Source organism: Scomber scombrus, chromosome 19 (genome assembly GCF_963691925.1).
Source record: "Scomber scombrus chromosome 19, fScoSco1.1, whole genome shotgun sequence".
In the NCBI taxonomy this organism is placed as follows: Eukaryota; Metazoa; Chordata; class Actinopteri; order Scombriformes; family Scombridae; genus Scomber; species Scomber scombrus.
This window is the reverse complement of record NC_084988.1, coordinates 2,024,497-2,049,600: the sequence shown is the minus strand read 5'-3', so window position 1 is coordinate 2,049,600 and position 25,104 is coordinate 2,024,497. Positions and strand designations below refer to the sequence as shown.

The window sequence follows — 25,104 nt, the reverse complement described above, 5'->3', positions numbered from 1 at the left end:
GTTTTCCCCTACATCCGATCTTTGAGTGAAGCTACACCAACATATCAGAGCTGATTTTACACATGCATTTTCTATAAAATATGACAAAATATATATGTGCCTTTGGACAGAGAAGCACCAAACCTATCTTATTAGCCAGTTCTCCACATGTTTACCATTTAATAAAACACCTGTGACCATGTGACTCACCATCAGACTGATTCTCCAGCCCCGTCTCCACTTTGACCTCCACTACAGCCAGCATGATGGTGCTGTTCTGCCGTTTGGAGAGCGCTCCGATGACGCCGTTAGCCGCCTTCTGAATCTGCCCGCGGTTGCTTTCCTTCGACGGTCCGTCCTGCTCGAAGGACTGCAGAGATGGAGAGAGAGAGAGAGAGAGAGAGAAAGAAAGAGGGATCAGTATTTCCCATTACTTAATAGACAGAAATCATAGTTATTATACATGTAAATCTTTCCTTGTACTTCATTTCATTTCAGCTTGTAGAAAGTTGAAATGTGGCTGATTTATTGAGTTATAATTCATCATGGAAAGTTTTTCATTGGCTTTATTTTTTGGTTAAAGTTACATAATCACTCTTTTTGGTAAGACTGTGTGGTAGCTGCCAGACAAAAAAAGTGTCCTTTTAAATTTCATTACAAGGAACCAAACAGCTCAGCCAAAACTTTGGAAAAATAAAGTCTATAAAGTGATGCAGTCAGTGGGTGAAAAGATGGAGAGAGAAAAAAAGAACACCAGATCAGTACAGTAGAGAAAGAAAGAAAATTAGGCCTATTTTGCCAAATGGTCAGAGTTTAGCTCGAGGCTACGCAGGACAAAACAAAAAGAGAGAAGAAACACTCATTCACATTCAGAATAAAAGAGATTCTCATCCAACATCTGGCAGGCTGTATTCACCCCCCCCCCCCCAAACTAACCCTTCCACCACCCCTGCTGAGACCACAGAGGGTGGAGTTAATTGCCTAATAAGGTGAGAGCAGGGAGGTGAGTTGGTGGTGGTGGTGGTGGGGGTGGGGGGGTCAGAGGGGGGATTAGCTGTATGCTGTGCAGTTCATTAAGACGAGCAATAGAGAAGAGGCCAGCTGTTCTCCCTGTTCTGTTCGGCTGGGGACAAACACTCCTCTTTTTTTTTTTCTTTTCCTGAGGTTATCAGCAGCTCATTCATTCATTCACACACACACACACACACACACACACACACACACACACACACACACACAGACACACACACCTCTAACCCCGCCCACCACAATGATTGACAGCAAGCATCACGACCACACAGAGCTGCTGATTCAACCTCGACAGCAAAGAGGAACCGACATGAATTAAATTTGCTTTGAATGCTGAATCTGAATCTTTGTTATCTTTCTGTTTTTATTATGATTATTGTTGTTGTTGTTTTTTGTATTTATTTGATAGCTGAACACAGGTACACCAAGATAAACAAGAAGAAAAGGTGCTGAAACCCCCTGACCTTAAAACTTTGTCACCATCAGAATTAGAGAGGATGCATCTGATGATTTTTATAACTTTCCTAAACTAAGAATTCAACAATTCTTTACGGCTGTAACTGGCTGCAACTCACTAGATTTACAAGATCACAACATTGTAAGATCACCCGAGGATGCATCTTGTCAGGCTTCAAGTTATGAGCTTGTGGTCTGAACCGCCGGTGGTTTTGGACCAATCAGTGCTGCAAATCCAGCTTCCTCACAAAGTTAAGACAGTGATACACAAATGGTTCATCCAATCACCTGCCAACTAGTTTCTTTTGAAAAGTGAAATTTCTGAGATGTTTCTGTATAACAAACCACTAGGTCTAAAGCTAATTCATTCATTCTTGACACAGTTACTTCCATCACTTGAATGTTTTGTTTGAACCCTGCCTTTAAATATAGCTAACACACATTAACTATCTGTCTCAAACTGACCCTAACATTAAGACTTAAATGAGAATAGTTCACATAAGTATCCTATTGGCATTGGCATCTTAAATTATTTGACCATTGTCTTTGCAGCTGGGCGAAACACAAACATCTGGACAGTGTAGTTTCTAGCAATCGTTACTCAAACAGGAGGAAATAGCAACATTTATTAGGGACTAATTTCCTGCCAACTGTTTTCTTTTGAAAGTGAAATTCATGAGATGTTTCTGTGTAACAAACCTTTAGGATTTTAACTTTTAAGTCTTAAACTAATTCATTTCATTCTTGATACAGTTACTTCCATCACTTTTGTGTGTTTCACCTGGATGTTATGAATGTTTTGTTTTAACCCTGCTTTTAAATTTCACCTTTAAATATAGCTAACACATTAACTATCTGTCTCAAACTGACCCTAACATTAAGACTTAAATGAAAATAGTATCCTAATGGAAATAGCATCTTAAAATGTTTGACCATTGTCTTTGCAGCTGGACGTTTTTAGCGATCGTTACTCCAACAGGAAGAAAAAGCAACATTTATTAGGGACTATTTTTAGTGGTGGATGAATCCACATTTTGTACTCTAGTAGTATTTCTGGCAGCCGGACAGTTTATGTGCTATTGTTTCGTTATGAACTCGTATTAATGAAGGAACATGTAAATCATTGATGTGTTTTTAATCGTTTTTTGCACAACAGTGAAGCTCGATGGAGTAAGCATTAAATATTTAGACGCTGCTAATTGATTCTATCTGCAACAAGTGTTTTTTTCTTCTACGTCTTTGCATCTGCTGAGAAAACTAACTTGACTCCGCAGAGAACCATTAAGCATGTTTGAACATCTCTTCCCAAAATATTTGACTTTAAACTACTTTAAATCTGTGGATTTGCCTTCGAAGCACACTTGATGCAGCGACAACACAACAGTGAAGCTAAAGCGGGGGGGGGGGGGACAGCTCAGAAGAAACCGAGCGCTCCTCATTCTTTCCCACACACACACACACACACACACACACACACACACACACACACACACGCTGAGACATATTGAACCACTTGTTTCTCGCTCAGGTTGGAGGTTTCTGCAGCGGATCAGATCAGAGGTTTACAAACACACCCAGAGCCTCTGCAGGAGAACTAATCGACACGACTTTAGCAGGCTGAGAAGTAGCCGGAACTCCATTATAAAGGATTTCACCCACACTTGGAAACGAGCGATGACATTACACTGCAACACGAGTCGGCAGCGGAGTGGGAGTGAGGTTTTTTTTTTTTTAATATACCGAGCCCTGTTGTGGGGTTTGGGTTGATGTCAGGCTCGCCGCTCCTTTTCCTGTATCTGTCGCTCAAAACAGACACGCAAACATCAGAAGAAGAAGAACTAATCCCTTCCATTAAGAGCTTAGAGCACCCGAAGTGAATGATTTCCCCTGAGTCTGGGTGGCCCGTGAGAGAATGGAGAAAGGAAGGGAGGAGGAGGGAGGGAGGAAAAAGAGGAGAAAAGAAAGACAGAAAATCAGGGGGGGGGGGGAACAAAAAAAAGAGAAAGGGTAACAGAGAAAGAGATAACAGAAGAGAAAGAGAAACAGAGAAGAAAGCAAGGTGTTCCAGCAGAAAAAGCTAAATCTCATCCAGATGTTGTTAAAAGCTTCAAACGCCTCTCCCTCTTTTTTCTTTTCTCTTTCTTGTTTCTCTCTTTTTTTTTAACAAAGACGAACAGAAACAGAAAAAGTTCATATTTTTTACTGGACTCCTCTGGAAATGATTTGCTGTGATGGATTTAGTGTGATTTAATAAAGTGGGAGAATAACAGAAGAAGAAGTGAGGAAGAGAGACAGCTTCTAAATATGTATGTTGTTGTGATTGATAATACACAGCATACACACATTATCCTGCCATTTATTGTCAAATATATGTTTTAAAAAATGGATTTTATACATCAGAAATCACTGACACACATAATTTAAGACTCAGATATGCTCCTTTTTTTAGTTTGGCATCTGAATATAATGGTTATAATATAATAGTTTTGATAATTTGGGTTGACTGTTATCTTATTTACAACCTGTCCGATCGTCTCACAGCTAATTTTTGACTTTGTTGTTGTTATTGTCGTTACTTTGGTGAATTCAATGTTATAATAACCAACAGAAATAATGGCCAAAGCTATGAAAATAATTCCCAAATTGTAATAAAATCTGAATTATTCTTAAACAATGCAACATGGGTCATGTTAAAGTAAAACTCTGCTACTGTTAGCAGCTGTTGCTACTTCCTAATTACTTCCTATTACTAAAGCTTCTCTTAGCTGTATCATTTATAAGATGTCCCATAAACCTCACACCTGATAATCAGAATTAATATCCAATAAATAGTTGCATAGGACATAACTGCCTGTAAAACCTCAACTTGTCGTTTTGACTTATTTATGTGAAGAGTAAACGAGGCTAGCTTTTTCCCCTTGCTTCCAGTGTCTAGGCTAAGCTAAGCTAATAGCTGTTGCTACTTCCAAATCATACTGAAGGAGCCTAACTCCTGGTTGTAATCTATTACTAAAGCCGTTAGCTGTTTCATTTATAAGAAGATGATCCAGAAACCTCGCACCTGATAATCAGAATTAATAGCCAACAAATATTTGCAGCCTGTCGTTTTGTAGTTTTCTATCAAAGTGCAGAGTAAACAAAGCTAGCTGTTTCCCCCTGCTTCCAGTCTCTAGGCTAGGCTAAGCTAAGCTAATAGCTAGCTTCACATTTAGCGTATGGATATCTAACCTAAACTCTAGCACATATTTTTAAAAAACCAACCTATTATATCAAACTATTTCTTTAACTTAACACTTCTCACAAACATCAAACAAAATATGCAGAAATAAGAGTTTTTCAACAACAATCTGCACAGCTACGACTATCTTTTGCACAAAGTCAACATGTTGCGGTATGTAGCACAACAAGCTAGCAAAGCTTTTGTTTATATGCAACCACATTCCCGCACATGCCCAGTGGCGTTTCCCATCTAAGGAACTGCTCTCCTGAGACTGAAAATATGATGTTATTAGTATCTGGAGCCGTTTCCAGACAAACTATCATAGCTGTCGCCTTCGGGGGGGAAAAAAGGGATATGACGTGTTTTTAATAGTTTTTGGACGCGAACACAGATCCATGACAGAGAGGAATCCTTTGAAGTAAGGATGAGTTCATTGCTGGTTTGGGTCCAAACATTAAGAAAAATACAAGAAATAGTCAAGTTTATCCTTTAATCGGTAGAAACGCTTGCCAAGCATTTTATTTAACAAGTCGTAGGTTTAAATTCAGATGTTTGAAACAAAGCTTTTATTATTATCTTGTGTTGTTTTGAATGTTGATTTGATTAATAGAGAATAAAAAAGGGGGTTCTTAACTTCATCCTACGCCCTTTTCTAACATTAAACAGCTATAATCTTTGTTGTTTAAAGTTTGCTGTTACATCTATTTTTGTTGTTTCATTGCATATTTATTTAAATTGTTATTTTAACATGTTTTGAAATAAATAAACTAAACTATTCACAGTTGGCAGCATGTTTGAAATTTGAAATATTTAATAAAGTTTATAATTTTTGCATCAGATTGTGGATCACTCAAGTCCTGTCGTTGTTAGATCATGATGAAAAACAGTAATATATTTGGACCAATACTACAATATATCAGTGTGTGCGTGTGTGTGTGTGTGTGTGTGTGTGTGTGTGTGTGTGTGTGTGTGTGTGTGTGTGTGTGTATGTGTGTAATATTCACCATTGCGACTTCCACAGCATCATTGTTGGTGTAGGACAGGTCACAGAGGATGAGCAGCCCTCGCTCTTCGGCCAGCGTCTGAGTCACAGGGAGGTACCTCAGCTCGGAGCAGATGTTCTCCACTGTGGTGCCCTGTAACACACACACACACACACACACACACGAACAGACACACACGAACACACACAAACACACACATACACAGATAATACAGATTAGTATCTGCACTGCTGGCGAGGAACAATCAGGTTCTAATTCCCTTTAAGTCTGTTTCACATGCAGCCAATCAGATTGTGTCGCCCAGTGGGGGGGTAGGAGGTGGTTGGGGGGGGGGGGGGGGGTCAACGGGACAGTGGCTCACATCTCCAGATCAGTATCTTGTCAGAGGAACATTTTAATTTCCATTCATAAAACTGTATTGAAAGGCTGCAGCAGGGGTCCAGTTAAGGTTTCATGATACAGTAGTAAAACAACAGAAATGCCATCTGGACTAACGAGAGGAACAAAAAGAAGAAGGAGATTAAGACCCTTCTTTTTTTTAAGGTTCAGGAGCAGGAATGTGGTCAGTAAAGACATGCATGGTGTTTAACTCTTGCTGTAGTAATGGTCACAGCATCTGTTAGCTTTTTTCTAACCCATTAAAAAGTTTTTTTTAGCATTCGAATCTTATCAAACTTGCAGATTTGTTTCACTTTCACTGTTAGGATCAACCGCTATTATGCACGGTGAAGTTACACGATGCATAGCAGGGTGAGATGAATTGGGGAGGAGGGGGGGTGGGGGGTATACATGTAAACCAAACTGTCAGTCAAAGAATATAAATACAAAAAAATGGGCCGTCATCTGAGAACCATGTGTGCTTTTGTGGTTTCAGATTCATGCGACGACGACTCAGAAATCATCATCTTCCCACCCTGCGTTGTTAACATTTGATAATTAAGGGGATTATCAAATGCTAACAACGCATGGTGGGTGGAAAATGCCTTCAAATGTTTTGTTATGACATGTCACATCAACGTGGATAAAAAGATGGCTTAATGATCGGAGTGAATGTGTCTCTTCCGCTTTGTTTCAAACTTTTCTCTCTTCTCTCTCTCTCTCTCTCTCTCCCCTCGCTGCCATCCGATGGAGGCCGATACCACATCTGCCATTTAATCTACAACAGCGCTGCAGCCGCCGCCCCTCGCTCCGCTAAAAGTCTCGGTTTGAGGGAAGAAACACTGAAACCAGAGAGCTTCATGTCTTTGGTGTCATATTTTGTTATATTTTTTGACGTTGACAGTGAGGTAGCCATCTTTTTCAGCCACATTTTATGGTTTTAAATTTCCCATTTTAACTCAAACAGAGCAAATATTTATAATTAAAAGGGTTTAATCACTTTCCTATAAATAATATGTAAAGAGAAGCTTTACATGTCAAGTTGAAGTAGTTTTTTAAGCTTGGGAAAATGTTATTAATCCTCTTTTTGCTTGTCAAACACACTTCTTTAATCTAAAAGGCCATTATTAATCAAACTATTGGTTATTTTTTAAATAAAATAATCAATTATTTTGTCTATATAATAGCAAATAATTGTGAAAAATGCCTATCAAGAGTTCGATATTGTGTCTTAAACTAAAATATGTGATGTTTTTTTGAAAATGTTTGCTTGATGAACGTTTTAAATGCAAAAAAATGTGGATTAATTGTATTTTTTATAGATTAATCAATTAATTAACTATTCATTTCTGCAGTAAACACCATAAATGATGACACTACATTACAACTTAACGTGTATATAAAGAGAAAAGGTCCCTTACCTCTGGCACTTTGTCTTTTTTGAAGATGAGCGTGATGCGAGCGCAGCTGTTGTCTAGGTAATCGCTGTTCGGCTCACACTGGGTATGCAGGGGCGTCGGGGGGTCCGGCGTCGAACACACGCCCCACTGGTGGCAGGGCGGCGAGAAGCAGGTGAGGAACTGATGCTCCACACACTCGTGACCACCGGGGCACGACGGAGCTTTGGTGTCGGCGGGAGGAAGAGCCTTCGGGAGGAGGCAGGGCCGCCGACCGCACCTCACCTAGAAAGAAGAAGAAGAAGAAGAAGAAGAAGAAGACGGCTTCAGTCATTAAGTTCAGGTTAAAGATGAAGATGAAGAGCAGGCGAGTAACGAGCAGACAGGCTGCCAGGCTGACCTTTGAGCAGCGAACGTATCCGTTGACACACTGACAGGCGTTACACTCTTCCTCCCATCGGCTGCCGTGAGGAAACTGAAGGCCGGTGTGACGGCACGACTTCCCGAGTCCGATGACTGGAGAGAAGAGAAGAGACGAGGTGAGCAGTTGTTAAATGTCAATCTTTAACATTTAGAGTCAATGCACTTTATTCCATATCTCCTATAACACAATTTACATGAGAAGTGAGCTAAAAAACTACAATTTAAGACCAAACTATGATAGAATTATTAATTAACGCTCAATTATAATCACATTAAAATGCACAATAAAAAAATGCACTGTCATATTTGCAACCCCTAAACACCAAGATCATCATATACTCCACTTCCAATGTGAAAAAGATGATCTCACAACTTCAAATAAAGGCTCTAAATCCAAATGTCGACAGTCCAAAGTGATTAAAATAAAGATCCAGTCTTGTACTCACACTCTTGACAGCGAGGTCCAGCGTGTCCAGGAGGACAAACACATCGGTAGCCGTTGATTTCGTCCATGCAGGTCGAACCTTCTGCACACGGAGACGACTGACACTCGTCTATATCTGAAAAGAAAAAACCCACAAAGATGTCATTTAAAAAACAAACATAATAGGAACAGTAAACCTTATTTAAAACAGTTATGAGGCCCAGTTTACTCACAAGACAAGGCTGATTTAGGCAATTAAACAGATTTAACCCCTTAAAATATATCAAAGTTTAACCTTAATAATAAGTAGAAGCTTGTAAAATGCAGATAACTTCTTGCTTTGTGTCTAAAACTTAAATATTAAAAAAATGAGGCATCTGGAGCAGCTGCAGCACCTTTTCAGCCATGTATGAATCCGTTTTTTCTATTTTAACCTCTACATTTGCATCTGTCTCTCTCACTGAAGCTTAACGCGAGAAAAAAACAAAAAAACTGAGCTTTAGAGAGATCTGAATGTAATATTTAAATATCTTCAGTGAGTGATGGAATTCAGAGAATCACTTTTTTTTTTTTTTTGCACAATGGGAGTAATGGGAGTTTGGTTTGAAACGCTTCAATTGGATAACACTCTGCTTCTGAAAAGGCTTTTTTACTGAAGAGATTTCTCCCAGAAGGCCACGGGAGACCGCACTGACCCTGTCTGACCAAACCTCAGCTCTAACCTCGGATCAGCGCAGAGGGGAAGAGGTTAAGACCGTCTTCCTAAAAGGCTTCCTAATCTTTCGCCCTGCAACAATCGGCTCACGCTCCCCCGCCGCGGCCTTTCACCTCTGACCCCCTCCCTCCCACCACCGCCCTACCAACGCCTCCCCCCCACCCCCCCACCTCCCCTCCGGTTCCCAGGGACTCACTGATGCGGCAGTCCGGTCCGGCGAATCCTGGGGCGCACTCGCAACGAAACCAGTTCACACCGTCGACACAGATGCCTCCGTTGTAGCTGCAGAAGAAAAAAAAGAAAAAAAAGGCACAAATAGATGAAATAATGCTGCTGGATTTCTTCTTCTCTCTATTTTATTCCAACTATTTCTCTCTAGGTGTGTAAATCTCTGGTTCTCCCTGCAGACGAGGCAGCCGTGAGATGTGATAAACATGTGAAACAAGTTGGAAAAACAGCTTCTGGCGAGATTTATCTCTACTGTGCCAAATAAAACATTTGTAAAATGCCTTGAAATCCTTTGACTCGAGTGGTGAAAAGTGTCAAAAAAACATCTCTATCTACTTCTGAGAGAATCCACAAGACGGATCGCTGGAGATTAAAGCAGAACGTAATATGTGACAAAAAAAAAATCCCCCCAAATTTCTGCTTTTGGATTATTTTATTAGCTCCACTGAGGATTAAACTACCTGCCTCTTTAAAATAAAACACCTGTAAGAACTCTGTTATATTTGGCAGAAAGTTAGACGATGAATCAAGGAGCAGATGAGACTTTATGACATTGACATAGTGAGATTTTTCGATTTCCTTTTTTAAGATTTTTAAGTATTTTCTCCTGGATTCATGTGGACTGCATTTTGGTGAACAACTGCAGAGGATTGTGAAGTCTTGTGCAGAAGGAATGAGCTCTTAAGTATGTTTTTTATTCTCCAAAATTAAGTCTAATTTCTTGTCTGAGAGGATAACGCCTGTCAAATTACACAGATATAATCATTTCCCTCTAAATATCATCATCCTCGCTGAGATGCATATTGCAAATCCTGGTGGTGGTTTTAATCTTCCTGTAGTTTCCTCACATTTCAATAAAAGGAGTTATTATATGTGCAGTAAAATTTCAGTAAGTTTCCTAGTAAAAAAAAACACAGAAAACGTCACAAAAAACCCCAAAAACTAATAAATCATTTTTCCTGTGTAACTCATTTCATAGGAAGCGGTTATTAATATTAACTGTGCCAATATTTTCCAGTATTTTAAAGTACTTGGTTTAAATGAACACTGCAGGAAATCAACCTGAAACTAAACTGCAGCCTCTGAGCTACAAACACACTTTTTTTTTTTTTTTTCCTCCCGCAGAGTTTCCAGAGTGACAGCGAGCTGAAGCTGATCCTTGATCAATGTCCAGACTTCATATGTAAATCCCTGCTGACCACATACTGAGCCGAGCCCCCCCCCGCCCCCCCTCAACCACCCCACCCCTCCTCCTCCCAACACCTCCACTTGTCAGAACTACCCCCAGGTCGAGGCCGGTGAATGGTGAAAGGGGGATGTCTCTTCACACTCTCCCGCCGCCCCCTCATCCCCAAAACCAAAACCACCACTAATCCACCTGTCAGTCATTGTAGAGGAGGGTGAGGGTGAGGGTAAAAGGGGGTGGGGGGGAGGAAGAGGGGGGAGGCTTTTGTCCTGGGTGGCTTCTCTGATCTACAGAGGCTGTCAGGAAACACATCACACTGGTGTTTCTCTCCAATTGTGTGTTTTTGTACTTATTTTGTCAATAAAATGTCAAAAAATACCTCAAATTAACATCTTTAAATGTCTTTTTTTTATCAGAGCACATATGTGAGGCTGAAACCAGAGAATACTTTATAAACATGTACATGCAATATTAAAGACTGTGACACTAAAGTTTCTACACATACCAACAAACATACAGGCGGAGCTGCAATGATTGGTCAATAATCGATGAGGTGATGGACAGAAATAAACTGCTGACTATTTTGTGGAAAAAATGTGAAGATTGTCTGGTTCCAGCTTCCCCAAAATGTGAGTGAAAGGCACCGCACCCAACAGTGATTAATCAGTCTGTGAAATGTAGGGCCACGGTCCAAATTTTATAAAGTTCAACGCCAGAGGAAATCAAATCATATTCAAGACTTAACCAGGCGATGAACTTGTGAACTTTGTTGATTTGTTTCCACATGTGAAGACAGATGTGCAACTAATCAATACAGAGAGGTTTCACACTGAAGCACAGGTTCCTACAAGCTTAAATAAATGAGTTGGACTAAACCAGCATTGCACTTTTTACACATTCATATAAAAAACACAGAAGCCAAAAAGTATTTAACAATGTTTTTGGATGATAATGAAGAATTGACTTGGTCTTACCAGGGATGTGGATTGCAGTCATCAACATCTGCAAGTGAGAGAAGAAGTAAAATAAAAGCATTAAAAATGTCCTGGTGCAACCTGAAAGCTGGTTTATTAAAAGAAAAGACTTTTAATTAACTAATAAATGCAGTTATTGGTTATTTGTTTAACTCTTTCAGACAAGTTTTGTTTTTAAATTGACTATAAAATCACTTTTTTTCTCCCAATTAGGACCAAATGTAGCTTTAATGTAATCACTATCATTTACCTTTATAATTGTCCAATAAATGATTATTATCTTTATCTAATGCTGAGTTCAAGCCACAATTACTAGTTAACAACTTGTAAACAGCATTTACATTAAAATCAACCAAGTTCTGATACATCTGACTTGATGCTAAAGTGAATAAAGAATCCATTGTAGAAGGCAATTAAACCATAATTGAATGGCTCTAGTGTTATACTATCAATGCACAGTATTTATAATTAACTCTAATCATCAGATAACTAATAATTGCATGTTTAGTTGTCGATGACGTACTCTGTGCACAGGTGGGTCCCTCCCAGCCGTCCTTGCAGATGCAGGTGAAGGCGTCTCCTCCTCCGACACACGTTCCTCCGTTCTCACACGGACCGGAGTCACATGTGCTGTTCTTGGCTAAAAAAAACACAAACAAATATGAGCTTTTATTGCCTTTTTAAAATACTTTTGTGCAGCTCACAGTGAGAGGACTTGTTGCTTGTTGGTCTTTGTTTACAGACGCTGGATTACATTGCATTATTACACAATGATTACCAGAGTCATAGCGATGTAATTAGAGTGCAGGAGAGAGCCTGACCTGTGTTGCAGGTGCTGCCACCCCAGCCTGAGGGGCAGCTACACAGGAACGAGTCTCCGTGGTCGTAACACGTCCCTCCATTACTGCAGGTGGTGGAGTCACACTGGCTCTCACCTGGACCGAGGCAGCGGGGGCGGAGGGAGGGAGGGAGGTGAGGTATGGAGGGGGGGAGAGAGAAAAGATTTAAAACATTTGATTCTGTGCCAGTCTTAACTAGCAATTATTCATCTCCACAGAAAGAGTTGAGAGACGTTATCAGAGGGGTAAAACAAGCCTGTGCAGCAGCCGGTGAGGGCATCACGCCTCAGAGAGAAGATTAAGACGCTGAGGTCATTAAAATATGTAAGACCTGCCATGTTGAGGAAGATGGAAACTAAAGAGATTCATGCTGCTTCAGATTCATGCACTCTGCAGCTAATATAAGAAAAACTATTGCAACTTATTCAAATTCATCTCATTTTACTTTATGAGACTTACAGAGCACATCAGTATTGAGACAGATATACAAATGCATGTAAAGAGACGTATCTGAAATGCAAACATAACCAATAATTCTCCATTTTTATATATCAGGCTTTTCATGCAGACATCCCAAAATCTGAACTCACGTGAGTGGCAGGTTTTTCCTTTCCAGTTGTCGACACAGTTGCAGTAGAAGTCGTTGAGCAGGTCGACGCACTGGCCTCCGTTCTGACACGGGTTCCTGCTGCACTCGTTCACATCTGGACAAAAAAAGAAACAAGAAGGTCAATTATTGGTTTGATTATTGGTTCTGATAATATAGAGATGCGTTCAAGGACCGCCTGAATTAACAGAAATCACAAAGTCTCTACTTCTGGGTCATGACTCATAAGACATACTGACTTATTAATATTTATTTTCTACAATTTTAAAATGATAATCTATTATATTTAATACATCTGAATCATATTTATTCAGCTAAATCTCAATGGGAAGAGTCAAATTAACACATCGTCTGTGCTGATGTTCATGCATTTATCATAAATTAACAATTAAAAGGAGTCACAGCAATAATCAGATTTTGCATTCAGTTTCATTTCTCATCATTTGCAATCAAAAATTGTGTTTTTTTTGGCTCTATGCACTGATATTTACCTCAAAGATATTTATCTGACTAACACTGTTATAAATGATAGTCGCCTGCATATATGCACGCTAGCAAAATATAACTGTAGGCACTTTTCTGTTTATGAGTCAGTCAGCTGGTGTTTTTGCCACATTTTTCTCTGCTTTTATCTCCCAAACAAATCACCCTTTGTTTTGTCCTCTCTCTAAGTTTCTCACACAGCTGATGATTCCTGTGGTGCTGCAGGAGATCCACGGATCCTCTCAGTATATGTGACTCACAGGCAGCGTGATATAGCAATAGCTCTTCACTTAAACTTGCGGTGTACCTCTTATGTTGCTCAAACTGACCACCCAGAAAGAAAGCTGACTCTCTCAGACACACACACCTACACACACACACACACACACACACACACACACACTCACCAACATCACACAAGCTGCCCTCCCAGCCGTCCGGGCAGAAACACTGGAAGGAGTTGATCCCATCGATGCAGGTGCCTCCGTTCTTGCACGGAGATGATGCACAGTCATTGATGTCTGCAGGCAGAAAGAGGGAAGACATATTTACAGATGTTGAATTATTCATTTATTACTTTTTTTTGGGCTAAGATTTCCAATTTTTTAAAGTTTCCGTAATCCCCCGACTTCTGCTTTTCTACTCACATAGCTGTAGGAGGATTAGCTTTGTGGCTAAAAACGTCAAATTAACCAATTACCACGATGCACTGATCTTATCAGCATTTTAAAATGAGAGAAACTGAGTGTCTATGTTTGAGTTGGAGAGCAAGACTTTCCAAAGCATCCTGTTAAAAAAAGTACAAAATTACTCATCAAAGTAATCGGATGTGAACTAAAGTTTCAGTGCAGACATTACGCTACGTTTCCCCCCCGACGCTCATGTTTTCCTTTAGATTTCCTTCTCATGTTTTTGTCCTCTGCTGTAAACAAAACTAAGAGAGTGATGATTGCTGAAACTGGACTCTGAATTACCGTAAGAATCTTGTGGTTCCCAGTGATGGTAACTGATGATAAATATAGTCTGTGTGTGTGTGTGTGTGTGTGTGTGTGTGTGTGTGTGTGTGTGTAGCGGCTAATGACTCACTCTCGTGGCAGTAGGTGCCAGTGAATCCCGGCTCACAGGAGCAGCTGAAGTTCCCGGCAGGCAGGCTGATGCAGTGTCCGTGAGGTCCGCACACATTGGATGAGATGTGCCACACCCTCTTCTGGGTGTCGTTAGTCGCCACGGCAACCGTGCAGCTGTCGATCACTTTAGGGGGTACAAAAAAGTGCAAAAAAACAAGACAATCAGTATGTTTAAATCTTCTGTGTTGCTTCATCGAAAGACTATCTTGAAATCTGCTGTGTTACCTTGACACTGGTTGGTCTTGCAGTGGTCCTTCAGCTCTGAACACGTCTTGCCTTCGTAGTCGTCGGGGCAACTGCAGTAGAAATCTCCCATCACGCTGTGGCACTGGGCCTTGTTGTGACACGGGTTCGGGCTGCACGGGTTGTTCTGCACCTGCAAAGGGGAAAAAGATAAAGCCATGTTTTTGCCAATAGTGCAATATGACAGCAATAAAAAGCACTTAAAATGTTTTGGGTTTTTTCCACAGTCTTTACCTCACACGTTGTACCAGCGAAGCCCTGCAGACATTCACACATGAATCCGTCCAGCAAGGCGTGGCAGCGGCCGCCGTTCCTGCACGGGCTACTAGCACATCGGTTCCTCTGAATCTCGCAGTGTCGACCTACGAAACCCTGCTGGCAAACGCACTGATAGCCTCTGGCCACCTCCTACGTAGCACAAAGACAAGGACTATCAATCTACTGCAGAAGACTTGAAGGAATATTCTTTAAAGCATTTGATTGATAACAGAAAAAACTACTTGGCAACAACTTCATAAGCAATCGTAATATTTGTGAGATGATTTGTGATAAATCCTTCCAGCAGCAACTTTTATAAGATTTATATTTTCTAGGAGGAGGCAGAGATGCTTTGAAATTGATCCTGTATAACGTTTTGTTCTTGTTCACTTATACCGGGAAAGGAAAAAAAACAAAAAAACTTTGAGGAAATATACATTGGTAACCAATAAATCAAAGTCATAATACCCTCGAGCACATTCTTTAATGTTCTGGCAGGTGCTTTGATGATCAGCAATAATCTTGTTCCAACTTCATTATTGCGTCATGTTACATCAAAGATATAAAAACTTTAACTTAACAAAGCCCTTCAGTGTCTCACCTTGCAGGTCCCTCCGTTCTGACACTGTCCGTGGCAGCTGTTCATATCTGGAGAAGAAATTACAGAATCACAGAGAAAAATGTCAGGGTTTTTTTTAACTTTTTTTTTTTGATTTGATATATTGTGAAGTGGAACATGCAATGGTGCTGGAACATGCAGCTGCTAAAGGAAATTTGTGTTTCATGCCCAAGGGGAAATGTCAGATATAGAAGTGTGAAAACATGCGACAGGACCAAACTGCAGAAGACAAACTACTCGTCAAGATTTTATCCAAAAAGTTCCAAAAACAGTCGAGCAAAAAGCTTCAGTTTCAGTGTTAGACCCTTAAAGAGTTAGCCAGGGGTTTGGAGACAAGTAGAAACAACCATCGGGGGAAGCAAGGAAGAAGAATAAATGAAAAGCTCCCTTTTGCTTACTAGCCTTTGTTCCACTAGCATCTTTATCTTAAGAGTAATTACAGGGATTTTCTCATAGAGGGTTTCATTTAACACTACTTCTGAAAAGAGAAATAGTTTAAGAATCTACTTCTCTACAAGGATGCTAACATTTAATCAACTTCCTCACCAATTTAAGTAATTTATTGTTCAGTAACAACATAGGCTAGCTATAAAAAGCCTAATGGTAACTTTAGTGCATCCTAATTTGTCCATATTGGAAGGCAAATACATATTTATAACTGTATTAAATTGTAAGACTTTAACTACTTGCCATTGTTAAGCAAGAAAAACCAAAGATTACTTAACTAGCATTTAGCAACAAGTTTATTTTGCTAGCATTCAGCAATAACAAATGCTAACTGGTTATTAGCCATTAGCATTGTCCTGTACAGTAGTAGAGACAGCTGCAGGAATATGTTGCAGCTTTTCAGAAAGATAAACCTTTTATGAGAAAATGCATTGAACTACAGATGCTAGTGGAACCGAAGTCAGCTAAGAAAGACGGCAGGGCTTCTGATAGAGCTACGAGTTAAGCGGGGGAAGAGGTTGGAGACTAATAATTTTTTTTTTTTTGGTTTGATACTGACTGCTGTCACAGTTCTGGCCCACCCATCCAGGAAAGCAGGTACAGAGATATCCACCAATCAAGTTTTTGCAAGAGTAAGCATTGAGGCAAGGCTTCACCGCACACTCATTAACGTCTGCAAAAATGGGGAGAGACGAGAGAGAGAGAGAGAGAGAGAGAGAGAGAGAGAGAGAGAGAGAGAGAGAGAAAGAGGGAGAGAGAGAGAGAGAAAGACACAGTGTGAGAGAGAGAAGAACCTGCTCCGAAGCCCCGTCACCAAGCGTCGCTTCGCTTCACGATGAAATTTAACAACTTTGCACCCGTTTCTTTCTTTGAGAGAGGGGGACGCTTGTTTACCGTTTCAATCTCAATAAGTAGCTGTTTATTTTATACCGTTAAACAGCCACCAAACACTGTTGAAATGACCAAGATATATTTGATCCTTTGCACCTCTGGGGGTCTTTTTTCCAACATGTAAAATTGCCAGAACATTTACAGGGCGAAGTTCATGTCTGAAAGGGGTTTTATTTCTTGCACTGCTCTCCGAATCGCGCCCCCCCATCCCCACCCCCCACTGCCCTCGCTCTCTCTATCCTCACACCCCCCGCCCCCGCCCCCCTCCCCTCAGAGTTAATGTCTCTCTATTGCATTCCCCGAAAGCCAACCTGCGGCATTCCAAGTAGTCAGTTTCAGAGGCAGCGGTCGCCGCGGTCGTCGCGCCGCCTCGCTCACTATAAACCGACACAGTGCATTAATACTACTCCCAGGAGGTAAGGGGCACCTGTTGGCCTGCTGAAACTAAACACCCCCAAACCCTTCCCAAAACCCCCCCCCCCCCCTCCTTTACCACCACCACCACCCTCCACACTACCACCACAACCCCTCCCAGGTATTACTCCCTGAAAAGGCGCTTATGCACTCGTAGAATATCAGAATCCATAACACAAGTCGCTGCTTTTTGGCATGTTTGGGTCTACGGGTTATGAAGCGTTTCCTGGCTGAAGTCGTGAAAGGGAGCGATGGCTCCGCTGTGCCAAGGCGTCTTCTCACTCTAGCGTACATACTCCCCTGTTACGCCCAGTCTGGAGCCAAAGATAACCCCCTGGTGGAGTATATTTGGTCCCAAGGCTAGCAGTTGTCAGGCGGGAGGTTATTTTTAGCTTTACTCAAGTCACCTGGCTCGAGTTGCAGATGATACCCGACGAGTGTCTCCATTGGGGGCGTGCATATACACAAACACACACACACACTCACTCACTCACACATACACATTTTGAAATTAGTGGCCCTCTCCCGCAGTATTACTGCTGGTTAAATGACACGGCAGCATAAACAAACACACAGATATGCTGTAACTCCGCAAGCAAATGGGATTCCCGGAATGAATTCGGACGCATTGGCATTCAATGTACGTACAACACAACCATGTTTCATCACAGCAAAATATCATCCAACATGCAGCAGACGTTTCAAAAAGTAAACATATATTCAATTTAGGCTGACGTTACCCTGCAAAATGCGATACCTTGTGATATTTACATACTATTGTCCTTCTTTATAACATATCAATCAATGATTTAGTGATTAATTAAGACTTGATAGATGTACCTATCTGGCAGGTTTTGCCCGTCCACTGTGGAGGACAGAGGCATTCGAAGCCGTTCTCCATGTCGATGCAGGTCCCACCTTTAGCACAGGGGCTGGAGGCACATTCGTCTGTGTCTGAAACACAAACAAACACTGATGTTCAAGTCTTTAACGCAGCCACTCTCTCTGTGTTTAGTATAAAGAAGAACTATATGTTCTGATTTCAGGGGCTCTCACACAGAAAACAATGGTAAAAAAGGGTTAAATGTGTCCACTGTATCAACTTATTTGGTTAAACCAGCTTTTATTTGAGGGTCTTCTCATGTTTAACCCTTTAGTATGTTAAATTTTCCAACTTTAAGACACTTATAATACTCAAAACTGTACGATCACATACTATTGATATCTTAAATAACCAGATAAGAGAACATTCTAGACCTACTCTATGTGTAAAGTGGCTTCAGATGACTTTTGTTGTGATTTGGCTCTATTTAAATAAAGATTGATTGATTGATAAGAATTTCTGTTTTTGGCTAATCCAGTAAATATCTGACAAATTGAGGTGCTTCATCACATTAATGTAAAAAATTGATGTGATTTACAGGATTTCCGCACAATAAAGCAGTCCCAAGAGTAATATGGGTTTTCCAACATTGTCCACATATTAAGGGAATATATATCAGGATGGAAACAATAAGAAAAAACCTCTTATTGTTAACATATTACACCATATACCTAGACCCTGGATCTAGTTTATAAGTAACATAGAACCAAGAAAAACCAAAAAACCTGATGAACGAGTGACGGGAGAGAGGAAAATAAAATAGGACTTCTTTAGTTGTTTGTCTCTGAACTGGCTAATCTAGTCGCCTCGTCTCATCTCTCCGAAGTGTCAAAGCCATCTGCACTTCAGTTTGTGTTTAAAGCTCACTCACCTTTAGCACAGGTCGGCCCTGACCAGCCAGCCGGACAGTGACACTCGAAACCTGACGGGACTTCGTGGCACGTCCCTCCGTTGGCACAGGGGTTAGACACACAGGCGTGCTCGGCTAGAAACAAGAGACGAGAGAGAGAGAGAGAGAGAGAGAGAGAGAGAGTCAAAAGTAGGAATTTCCATCAACCATCCATCAGATTCATCAAATCTTCGAACGTGCCGTTGCATAAAAACCTGGATTTTTGAACCTGCTTTTATGTCGTGATTGATTGACAGACTCACCGATTTCGCAATTCTTGCCAGAATATCCGTCTGGACAGGCGCAGTTGTATTCGTCTGGCTCCGTGTTCATGCACGTGCCTCCGTTTTTACAGGGCCGGTTGGTCCCACAGTAGTTCAGATCTGCATAGCAACACACACACTGATTTTAAACACCGGTCTGCGAGTGTCGATTAACTGAATTTCCTCACAGTGACATTTAAAGAGGAGATGAGTAAGTGATGGTTTAAAAAAAAGCTCCTGCAGCTCGTATTCATTTTGTTATTTCTTTACATCAAAGAGGGTTTAATTGTGGTTATATTCAGACAGTGTAAGACCACTTTCACAGCAGATGTAATTTCTAATTTCTTTCTTCTGTTTGTTGCATCTTGACCAATCAAGCTGTGTCCTCATGTGACTTATGTGGCGAGCTTCAAAGGGGCATACCAGTGATTTTGCATGTTTTTTAAGCCCGTTTACTGGAAACCTCACATACTTCACAATAATTGTTGACGGTTTTGTAAATCACGCTGTAGTGTTTCAGTTTTTTTTTTTTTTTTTTTTTTTTTTAATGCACTTTCCTTCCCATCAGCCATCGGTTTCCATTAATTTCCATGAAGCATGAAAATCAAATAGCAGACTCTTTAAAAGACAGCTCCAGTTGTGAAATCCGTCAAGTCTGCATTCAAGAGTAAATGTTTGGGATTTGCAGATTTTTAATATTTAAAAAAAAAAGACTTGAGCAAGTTCATTCTGGTGGATTTAAGATGACATGCAAAAGAATGGAAACCAATGGCTGCCTGAAGGGAATGAAAACTGTCAAAAGTAATATAAAATATAAATAGTTTAGGAGGAACTTATAAATACACAAAAATGTTGCCTTAAATATAAACAAAGAATCTTCTTTATACCCAAATTAACTTTGGTAGTCAATTGAATCATACCCCCTCTTTCTTTTTTGCTTTTTTTTGTTCTTTATATGTGTTTGTAAGCTTTCCTTGAGTGCTTTCAAAGGCGCATATGAATAAAATGTATTATTATTATATGATTATTATTAACTTAAAGAAGCCTTTTGGACAAGAGGTGAAATGTCCTTAGGTCTAGTTGTTATTTTGGCTTCTTCTTCTTCTGTTTTGCTCACAAATACACAGACAGGAAGTATTAATAATAAACAAAGAAGCATCTTTATACCCGAATTAACTTCAATAATCATTCAAATGAACCATATCACTTATTTTCTCTTGATAGGAGTTAAACCATATGACTTTTTTTTGTTTTTTATGTGTGTTAGTAAGGTTTGCTTGAGTGCTTTGAATAAAATGTAGCATTATTCTTCTTCTTATTATTATTATTATCAGTAACTGAAGACTTTTGAAGAAGACTTTTGGAAGAGAGGTGTAATGTCTTTCAGTTCAGTTGCTCTTTGACTAATAAAAAGCAGCTCAGGTATTTTATTTCACCTGAAGTCTCCAAAGGTTTGCTATGTGACCACAAACATTTATTATTAATGTTGTTGTTGTATTTATCATTATCCTCAGTGTAAAGCACTCTGGATCAACTGTATTGTGTTTAACCCTCCTGTTGTCCTCGAGTCAAGGAAGGAAAGGAGGAAGGAAGAAGGAAGGAAAGGAGGGAGGAAGAAGGAATTAAAGGAGGGAGGAGGGAAGGAAAGGAGGAAGGAAAGGAGGGAGGAAGGAAAGAAGGAAGGAGGGAGGGAGGGAGGGAGGAAGGAAAGTAAGGAAGTTAGGAGGGAGGGAGGAAAGAAGGAAGGTAGGAGGGAGGGAGGGAGAAAGGAAAGGAGGAAGGGAGGAAAGAAGGACAGAGGAAAGGAGGAAGGGAGGAAGGAAGGAAGGAAGGAAGGAAAGAAGGAGGGAGGGAGGATGGAAGAAGGAAGGAAAGGAGGGAGGAAGGAAGGAAGGGAAGAAGAAGGAATGAAAGGAGGGAGGAGGGAAGGAAAGGAGGAAGGAGGAAGGGAGGAAAGAAGGACAGAGGAAAGAAGGTAGGGAGGAGGAAAGAAAGAGAGAAGGAGGGAGGGAGGAAGGAAGGAGGGAAGGAAAGAAGGAGGGAGGGAGGAAGGAAGGACAGAAGGAAGGGAGGAAAGAAGGAACAGTCAAAACAGACAGGATCAATTTGACCCAGGAGGACGACACGAAGGTTAAAGTGCTTTATAAAAGAAACTGAAGTTGAAGTTGACTCGGTGCAGAGCTGCTTATGTTCTTTTTCTTCTTCTTCTTTGAAAATACAGCACAGCAGAATAAGTAATAACAACATATTTTTGAGGCGTATTTCTGACCTTTATCACACAGCAGGCCTCCCCAGTTCTTCTCACAGGTGCACTGCCAGGGCTCGTCACAGGTACCGTGAACACAGCCGGGATACGCCAAACACTCGTCACAGAACGGACCCTGCCAGCCGTAGTTACACCTGCAACACAACAACAGTCATTTTTAATTGTTGCGCAACACTATTACACACACTGTACACCTCGTCCTTGTGTGTTCTGGTATGCTTTTATTTCCTTCCTTTCTTTCTTTTCTTTCAAATATCTTTCCTTCCTTTTTTGTTTTTTTAATTCCTCCCTTTCCTCTGCCCCCTTTCCCCTTATTTCCTTTCTTCCTTCTGTTCTCCTTCCTTCCTTAAAAATGATCAGAATGCATGAACCCCCACCCAAAAAAATGGAAATATAAAAAAGCTAGTCTCCTTTTTTCTTCTTCGTATTGCTCAAGTTCTTTAAAGTATTTTATTGTTAATTTTTTTTTCTTCTCTTCAAGTAAAAAAAGATCGGAGTGCTCGTGCCAGCTCTGCTAATCAAATAACGGCACACAGAGAAGAGAGAGTTCAGCGGGTGCAAACAGTGGCGGAGGAGATTTTTCGGTAAAATAAATGCCTCTTATTTCACAAGCACAGTGAGAATGTGTTCTTATTTACAGCTCCAGCCTGAGGGAATATCAGGCAACACAGATGCACTTCATAACGCAGAGAGAGAGAGAGCGAGGCGGGGGGAGTTGGCTGATAGTAACGTAGCGATAACAAACAAGTACTTTAATACTTTAAAACAAATTTTTTTACAATGTGTGAAAACACTGAGGAGCGCTTGATGTCGGGCAGAGCGCCAGTTAAATGTCCCGATGTGGAGAACGACGAGAGCCGCAGGTGCTATAAAAAAAATAAAGGAGGAGAAAACTGAAGCATCTTTAAAAAAGTGATGATTTCATGTAACAAGGTTTAAAAAAACTCAGGTGAAAGACACGTTTGCTGCGGCTCCTAATCTTAGGACACACAGCGCCAGAAGACATTTCACAGCTCTGTGTGTGTGTGTGTGTTTATACAGCACACTCATGCATTCATGTTTATGTATCTGCTGTATCTTCATGCTGTTTTTCTGCTGCCGTCTCATCAAGTTATTATTCGTCTATAACGGAGTCCTTTCTTCTTTTTCATTGTGTTTAACTCTCCTGTTGTCCTCGAGTCAAGGAAGGAAGGAAGGGAGGAAGGAAGAAGGAAGGAAAGGAGGGAGGAAGGGAAGGAAAGGAGGAAGGAAAGGAGGGAGGAAAGTAGGGAGGAAAGAAAAGAAGGAAGGGAGGAAGGAAGGTAGGAGGGAGGGAGGGAGGGAGGAAAGAAGGAAGGAGGGAGGGAGGGAGGGAGAAAGGAAAGGAGGAAGGGAGGAAAGAAGGAAGGGAGGAAGGTAGGGAGGAGGAAAGAAAGAGAGAATGAGGGAGGGAGGAAGGGAGGACTTGAATAAATGAAGATTAAACATCATTTTAGCTTTTAAAAAAGTTGATTTTGTATTATAATGAAGCTGCAACATTGTCACTAAGAGATCAAAGTCTCCAGAGCCCAAAGTTACACCTTTAAATTGCTTGTTTTTGTCCAACCAAAAGTCACTTTACAGTTTAAATTCTCACATGTGATGAGCAGCAATGAGTAAATGATGAATCCAACAACTTCCAAAAACTTAATGATTCAGAACTGAAGAAGAAAATAAGACTTTAAAGACTCAATTAGACGACAATGACTTGATGAGAGGACGGTTTCTCTGTCATGTGTCATGTGTTGCGTGTCTCTCTCTTCTTCTCCGTGTCGAGAGCTCGGTCGAGGTCAAGCTTGGAATGAGCGTCGGGTTTTTGTGGAACCGGGTTTAGGGGTGGGTGGGTGGGGGGGGTTAGGGTTGGGGGGGGGCAGCAGCGGAGGGGTTAGCTAATCTGTTGGTTTATGGCAGCACTCTGTTATTCCAAGGCTAGCGGTAACCTTGCCCCACCTGTCCTGTCATTTCTCCGTCGGGGGGCTATTTTAGGGAGTAAGTACCCCTCCTCCTCTTCCTCCTCCTCCTCCACCACTACCACCACCAACACCACCAACACCACCACCCTTCCCCCCACTCACAGGCTCACAAACACTTCAAAATGGATGCCGACCAAACACTTGTACTAGCAGTGATATACGGCTGTGTAGTGAGCTGTAATGTGCTGTAGTACGCTGAGAGGCTGAGGACAGGGACAGACACGCTGACGGCGCTGCGGAGCCGTTAAAGGTTCTGACCAAAATGAGTGTCAAAAATGGTCACGTACCTAAATCTGGCATCTAATATCTAGTCAGATGTTTCAGCTTTTTGTGAGGAGATAAGTTTTCTGCTTGACTTCAGACAACATTAAAAGAAACTTGGAGCTTTGACTTCTTTATTAAGATGAATTTGGGGTTGTTATTGTTCAAATTAAGGTGTTTAAACTTCATTATTTTGTGTGTTTTATATAAAAAATGCAGCACTAGTATCAAAATAGTTCTAACAAGATCAAATCTAAATCATACTGGACACATTTTGGATGTTTTTAACACCATGAGGAGTGTGACAAACACATGATTCAAAATTTAACTGGATGATTTTAAAGGCCCAATTTATAAAAAGGTACATATTTATGCTGATTTAGTGGTAACAGTAGTGTTTGTTGTTGTTAATGAGGGACATCAACCTGACCGAGCATTGAAAATCTGCTACATCTAAATCACATTCATGTTAATTTATGTGTTCTCTGCTTTATAAATAAATAAATAAAATAAATCTAGCAATATCTGCCTCCATTGCAATATAATCAAATATAATATCACTGAAAAACTATGTAAACTATTCATCAGCAACATCTCTCCCCAGAGAGAGAGAGTGTGAATAATTTGCCCTTTAAAGCGAGGTTATGATACACGAGAGGCAGAAGAAGAGTTTGGCAGCTTTAAAACAACATATTGCGAGCTTGGAATTTTTTCCAAGATACCGATCATCGAAGATTCACATCATATAAAAAAAATGCAGCCAGAACCGAGTTATGGTGATGCAAAAACATGCACGACAAGTTTTGCTTCATGCACGATTTATAAGGTTGAACCGGCTTCATCCGCACGCACGACCCCAACAATTTTAATCTGATCTCGCACGGTAAGTGAAGCTCAGTTATGTATTTATGTGTGTGTGTGTGTGTGTGTGTGTGTGTGTGTGTGTGTGTGTGAGAGACAGAGAGTGACAGTGCTGTGTATTGTTTACTACAGTATGTGGTGTTGTCCGGCGCTGCGGTCGGCGGCGCTGCCCTGCAGCAGCGGTGGCAGTGTGGACAGTCTGTCTGGCTGCAGTGTGGGAGAGCAGAGGGAAATGATTCGGGCAGCCACAGGCCAAGGGTGGCATTACCCACAAGCCCTGTCGGCGGGCTGCAGCCGTCCCATCAATGGAAGGGGCCGCGGGGGCCAGCCTCAGCCCAAAATATCCCGC

The 25,104-nt window shown here is 41.0% G+C and overlaps 1 protein-coding gene and 1 long non-coding RNA gene across 2 annotated transcripts in view; both read right to left on the bottom strand.

Annotated features, from left to right (window-relative positions):
- Positions 1 to 25,104, bottom strand: part of LOC134001035 (uncharacterized) — a 267,716-nt gene that overhangs the window by 194,680 nt on the left and 47,932 nt on the right. The window lies entirely within an intron of this gene.
- Positions 1 to 25,104, bottom strand: part of LOC134001007 (protein jagged-2-like) — a 67,231-nt gene that overhangs the window by 975 nt on the left and 41,152 nt on the right. Inside the window, exons 6-25 of the mRNA XM_062440542.1 lie at positions 21,646 to 21,776; positions 19,377 to 19,496; positions 19,096 to 19,209; positions 18,182 to 18,295; positions 16,596 to 16,709; positions 15,572 to 15,618; positions 14,947 to 15,120; positions 14,695 to 14,845; positions 14,429 to 14,593; positions 13,750 to 13,863; positions 12,843 to 12,956; positions 12,235 to 12,348; positions 11,937 to 12,053; positions 11,414 to 11,441; positions 9,222 to 9,307; positions 8,333 to 8,446; positions 7,864 to 7,979; positions 7,488 to 7,748; positions 5,689 to 5,820; positions 190 to 349 (exon numbers count right to left, since the gene is read on the bottom strand). Coding sequence (XP_062296526.1) covers positions 190 to 349; positions 5,689 to 5,820; positions 7,488 to 7,748; positions 7,864 to 7,979; positions 8,333 to 8,446; positions 9,222 to 9,307; positions 11,414 to 11,441; positions 11,937 to 12,053; positions 12,235 to 12,348; positions 12,843 to 12,956; positions 13,750 to 13,863; positions 14,429 to 14,593; positions 14,695 to 14,845; positions 14,947 to 15,120; positions 15,572 to 15,618; positions 16,596 to 16,709; positions 18,182 to 18,295; positions 19,096 to 19,209; positions 19,377 to 19,496; positions 21,646 to 21,776 — 2,486 coding nt within the window. The remainder of the gene's footprint in view (positions 1 to 189; positions 350 to 5,688; positions 5,821 to 7,487; positions 7,749 to 7,863; positions 7,980 to 8,332; positions 8,447 to 9,221; positions 9,308 to 11,413; positions 11,442 to 11,936; positions 12,054 to 12,234; positions 12,349 to 12,842; positions 12,957 to 13,749; positions 13,864 to 14,428; positions 14,594 to 14,694; positions 14,846 to 14,946; positions 15,121 to 15,571; positions 15,619 to 16,595; positions 16,710 to 18,181; positions 18,296 to 19,095; positions 19,210 to 19,376; positions 19,497 to 21,645; positions 21,777 to 25,104) is intronic.